The sequence below is a fragment of the Lottia gigantea genome (assembly GCF_000327385.1).
Source record: "Lottia gigantea unplaced genomic scaffold LOTGIsca_79, whole genome shotgun sequence".
In the NCBI taxonomy this organism is placed as follows: Eukaryota; Metazoa; Mollusca; class Gastropoda; family Lottiidae; genus Lottia; species Lottia gigantea.
The window spans coordinates 1,087,026-1,092,632 of NW_008710630.1; the positions used below are offsets into that span (position 1 = coordinate 1,087,026).

At 39.9% G+C, this 5,607-nt stretch overlaps 2 protein-coding genes across 2 annotated transcripts; one reads left to right on the top strand and one right to left on the bottom strand.

Annotated features, from left to right (window-relative positions):
• Window positions 1-519: 519 nt before the first annotated feature.
• Window positions 520-3,588, top strand: LOTGIDRAFT_168856 (hypothetical protein; the record flags this gene model as incomplete). The annotated part of the gene is made up of 6 exons (XM_009066756.1): window positions 520-721; window positions 912-999; window positions 1,286-1,457; window positions 1,888-2,073; window positions 2,223-3,068; window positions 3,439-3,588. 6 exons carry the CDS (start codon window positions 520-522, stop codon window positions 3,586-3,588), a joined length of 1,644 nt encoding a protein of 547 aa, XP_009065004.1.
• An 82-nt stretch (window positions 3,589-3,670) lies between these two features.
• LOTGIDRAFT_236350 (hypothetical protein) lies at window positions 3,671-5,370 on the bottom strand. Its single transcript, XM_009066757.1, has 3 exons — window positions 5,347-5,370; window positions 4,049-4,743; window positions 3,671-3,795 (listed from the first exon to the last, which is right to left on the bottom strand). Exon 2 carries the CDS (start codon window positions 4,739-4,741, stop codon window positions 4,052-4,054), a length of 690 nt encoding a protein of 229 aa, XP_009065005.1. The 5' UTR covers window positions 4,742-4,743; window positions 5,347-5,370; the 3' UTR covers window positions 3,671-3,795; window positions 4,049-4,051.
• Between the last annotated feature and the right edge of the window lie 237 nt (window positions 5,371-5,607).

A 5,607-nucleotide genomic window follows, 5' to 3' on the forward strand; every position in this document is an offset into this window, starting at 1 on the left:
GGTTAACAACTTGGATACGATTCTATTGGAAATAAGGTGAAGATTTTATTTGTTTGGATCGGTTTCCTTGGAAACGACATGGCCCTTTTTCATGTCCAAGTGTCGAAGTTATAAAGAAACTTGAACTTAAAATGAGGTTAAAAAGGAATAACGCAATTTAAATGGTTTTTGTTGATTTTTCCGATTGTTTTGAATCATGGTTGGAATTAATAGCCCCTAATAGGGCTTAATAGCTCATTTGCTTTCGTGGCGTTCGGACGTTTTTTCTTTTTATTTCGACCTTCTAGAATGATGTGATTAGACTACTACACTTTTTAAAGGTACAGTTAATATATTTTTTAGACATTATTTTATTTCTTGTAAAATTGAAAAAAGGTTTAGGGATGAACTAAATAAGCAGACCACACAATATCATGATTTTATAAAAATTTAACATAAAAGTATCAAAAGCGTTATATTTGTTTATTACGGGAAAAAATTACATTTTATTCATCTATAGTTTGTTATTCTGCCGAAACCATGACAACTAGTATCTGTAACACGGTTCCCGCCATCAACAATGGAAAAGTTTTGACTTCCGGTACGAATGAAGCGGAGTACGAGTGCCTGTCGGGATTCCAATTAGTTGGTAGGAAGATAATCAACTGTGACGCCACTTCCGGTTGGGATGTGACGCCATCTTGTGATGTCATCAGCAATAATGACAACATTTTTACATGGGGTAAGTATGCCTATCGTTGATTTGTCAATTTGATGTAAATGAAAGGTACTGAAAAGAAAAACGCCCAATGGAGGGGCTATTCGATTTTGGGAAAGCTGTGATTCTCCCAAATATATAAGGTAGGCCTGTTCTTACCCTGCAAGAACACTTGGTTCCACTTTTCAAGATGTCGCCTCTATATTGTTTGTAGGTCCAGAATGGTTACTGATATTACTGGCGATTATACTGATATTATCAGTGCTGTCTTGCACTGGATGTATCATCTGGGCTTGTTGTTGGTACGTATCAATACTTTTATTGAGGTCGTGAGAGATTCGGGTCAGTTCGGACCCAATAAGGTATTTTCAAGGAGCCATCTGATAGATGGTCTGTTAGAAGCTCATAAACTTTGGGCCAAAGTTTGTACACAGGATGTTATGTTTGAAACAGAAGTTGTTATCTTTGTAATGCTCTTAGCATTCTCCTTATCTTCATGTTAATAAAATGAAAAAATGAACACGACGTCTTATCCCTGTTTTGTTACGAACTGCTGGTATTATCTTACATATCCTAATGATTTTGCAGTAGAAGACGCGGTGAAGGATTCTTGTGTTTTGGAGGAGAGAACGGTAGAGGTGGAGGAAGGAGGGAAGGTGGAGAATGGAATGAAGATAGTGAACTACTGTATAATGAGAGTGCTGGTGTTTATACCATGTCTGATGGAACTATGTTTATACCAGTTAGACCACTACATAAGGTGGGTACAGAATTGTGTGGTACGATATAGTTTACGATATCAGCATCCGCTGGAAGCGAACGTTAACTTGTCATGTACCAACCTTGTGTGGTAACTAGGCTAGTACCCCATCGTATCACGAATACGGGTTTGACATAGTCTTATTAACCATGAAGTATGACGAATGAGGTCGTGATTTGAACAAGATGGCTGGAAACCGGTCCTAAAAAATCCGTACGATCTATAATAATAGATACTGTATTTCTCAATGTGTATTTTCACAGTGACACTTTGTTATCGTATGATTTTTCGAGGAATATAATAATAATATAACGTTTATGTTCCCGAAAATGATGTCACGAATTGATAAGCGACGAGCATCGAGCGTAAAAATAATACTTAATAGACTGCAATGACTGTATGGATTAATCAAAGTTATCTTCCCTTCAAGGGTGAGTACGGTCGAGGCGGTTACCATAAACGGAACGAGACTGAATATGAGGAAAATGGCGGGTTCTTTGGCTGTTGTGGCGGGAAGAAACGAAGACGGAGGCCGTCTGCTGATATGGTGTTTGATGAAAGTGAAGGTATTTATACCTTGAAGGATGGCAGTATGTACACACCAGTAAAACCACAGGTAAGGCTCTGTGCAGTATCAAACGAAACCATTATTCTCGTTACATGGATAGTAACTCTCCAAAAAGGATTCCAAGCTATATGAACTCTTTCAATGGATACCGAGTTTGGTATATAAATGTATCAAAATATTAAATTTTCTCTTTCCAGAAGACCACCGACGCCAATGGTCGAGTTGTGTGGAAAAACCAAGCGGATATTGACAGCAATACGTGGTTCTCACATCATGGTGGTTTCCATGGTGAGATAAGTGGCAACAAGGCGCGAAAATATAATTCAAACGATGTTGCAAACTATACGCCAAACGATTTCAAGAGTGACAAACAAAATGGCCACTGGTTTTTGGAAGATGGTAACAATACGCGAAACAATCGGACGTTGGTCACAACTAAGATCCACCAAAATGGCTCAGAGCCCGTATCACAGACGACAAACCCGACCACAGTCTACATTCTTGAAGATGATCCGAGAGTCAAAGCAGACAGACAGCGTAAGAAACAAAACCCTAAACCGAAGCAGAAGCCGCAACCAATTGTAGTCAAGAGCGTCGACTCTCCTCGATTTTTGGTCGACCAGCCTAGAGAGAAGACGGAAGTTATCGTTCTGAGAGCACAAGATCTGCAGCCGAATCGCAGTGACGACAAGGAAGACAAGGACAACGATGACAGAAAGAATGATAGCAACGAAAAGAAAAACAAAGATGGCGCCGACGATGGAAAGAAAGGCGGGAAATCCAAACCTGACACGAAAGTCGTCGTCATCAATGTTAACCACAAGTACGATAAAGGTCGGTCAAAATCAACCAATGAAAACCCAAAGGAAGAAGAACCGAAGCCAACACCAAGGGCAGACAACTTCGTAAACAGAAGTCTTCCAGCTCGCACTTACACCCCATCAGAAACTGGCACGAGAGACACGTTCGATATAGCAGACGTTGAAGATTTGATAGCCAATGAAATTAATGATAGTGGTGTTGACAGATCCACTGATGAAGATGTAAGTCTTTTTACATTTTGTTTGATGATTGGCGCAGCATATGCGTTTTTTGGGGGTTTTTTTTTGCATTTTGGGATGGGTGTGTTTGCTGTGGTCTTGCAAACAACAATAAGGCCAAATGATGCGGATTCTTATCCACACTATTTCATTCCTCATCTCGCTATCTCCAGTACATGGGGCACTGAGAAGATCCTAGAGACCCCAGCCCAATGTCCACCTAGTCTCTCACCCCATGTGTGTTCCTTGTGCTCGCCCTGTCTGAATATTTTTAATCGGCATTGTATGGCACCTGACCTTTCTGCGTCAGCTTGTCCGACCCCTCAGACTCAGTCAATTCCCGATTTTGATGAATTGACGTGATTATTTTCAGGAACCAAGGAGACCGAATGCTGATAACAGGTTTGTTGATACGGTTACTAGGCAACTAATTTTGGATAAAATGAGGGAGAAGAAGAAGTTTGACAAGGTCTGGATTCCACACAGCCATCCAATCAGAAACAAAAAACACTTCACCAAATAAACGGTTCTAAAGCAAACTACCAATTGCGGATGCTCTTCAACATGATAAAAAAAAATTAATTCAGTCATTCAAACAAAGAATTTTATATTAACAATGTCAGAATAAATTTAGTTTTTGTTTCATTTACTCGACATGAACATAACCAGGCTGCCAGTTGGATAGAATGGATGGATAATGGTAATTCTTCGTCAGTTATAGATTCGGCATCTGAAATAGAAATTTAATTATACATAGCTAGATAAGAGTGGCTTTATATGAAGAACGAGCCACAATTAAGAGTAGTGGAAATGTGAAAAACACAACCTACCAGGCTATTCTACACTCTAATGAAGTCCGAATTGGCTAAAGGTAGCCAACAATTTAACGATTAGCTCGGGACAATTGTGTGTGTGGGGGAGGGGAGAGGGGGGTGGGGGTGGCGTATGAGCAAAGTAAGGGCACAGTATTTCAATACACTCACGTTCTACTGTATTCCGCTGGCGTCAGACAATTCTCTTTCCTTCTGGTGTAGCAGAGCACGCAGTGTGTTGAGAAGATCTCGTTGATCTGCCTGGCCGTCTTCAGCGGAAACATCCGAAGACGCATCGTGGTTGGATGCACCTCCATCTTGTCCTAGACTTCGTACGTCATTTTCAGCAGATTCTTTGCTTACAGCGTAGCCCCTTTCGCCTTGATCTTCACCGGAAACATCCGAGGATGCATCATGGTTGGATGCACCTCCATCTTGTCCAAGACTTCTGACGTCATTTTCGGCTGATTCAAAATTGGCGGCGTTTGAAAGACTTCTTCCGGTTTGATCTTCACCGGAAACATCCGAAGATGCATCATGGTTGGATGCACCGCCCTCTTGTCCAAGACTCCTGACGTCATTTTCGGCTGATTCAAAACTGGCGGCGTTTGATAGACTTCTTCCGGTTTGATCTTCACCGGAAACATCCGAGGACGCATCATTGTTGGATGCACCTCCATCTTGTCGAACGCTTCTGACATCATTTTCGGCGGATTCAAAACTGACTGCGTTTTTTTCATTGGCAGCTAAATCCCTCTCGGCCACCAGATTTCTCAACAAATCTTCTAACTCGGTTTTCAATTCGCTGGCTGGAGCAGCGGCTATTATTCCCACACAGGTGGCAAATACAAGTAGAAGCCTCATCTCTACAAATCAGAAATATAGGGCAGGTCACTACCCGTTCCACCTTTTTACAACAAAAGTTTAAAGGGGTTGTAAAGAGGTTTTCCAAACTTTTCACTTTTTTTAGACGTCTGTTGTTCCTGCAATTCCTCTTAAACTAATTGTTTGGTGACGTCACTATCGCAGAAGCTTCTAATAATATCGAAGGGCCGTTACGATAATGGCGTCATAAAAACGCTTAGTTTTAGCGGAATTGCAAGAACCACAGAATTCAGACTGAAAATTCGAATGATGCAAAATCGATACATAAAAAGTTGTGGCGGCTATGGGAAACCATATTTGGATATGGAAAGACAACAAAAATAATGGCCGATATGTGCCACCATATTTCAATATAAGATGTTGTGTTCAAAGGATTCAGATTTTTAGCCTATGTAGGTGTGTCTTCAACAATTATATCTTGAACGATTTCCAGCATGAAATTATGATTCCAAGAACCTAACACTTCTCCTGGAAATCAGAAAAGTGCCAATTAGGAACCACCAAAACATTTAAACTACATAAGCATAGATCGATTTTGAATCCTTTCAAGATTTAAATATCAAAATTAATTTTTTTTTACTTACTTCTAAGTTTAAAAAATATCGTCTTCAGTCGTAAATATAAACTACGATAATAAAAAACTTCTGTGGGGGTATTTTAAACGATAATAAGTCGAAATGGGACTACACAAAAGGTCCCATAGTAACACACATCTGAATAGGGAGTTGGTTTATTTGAGTTTATTTATTATGGTCTCTTCTCTACTAACAACTTTACAAAGTCAAAATAATAGCAACAAGTAGGTATTCGTATATAGGTAAGTAAGTAAGTATGATAAATAAAAA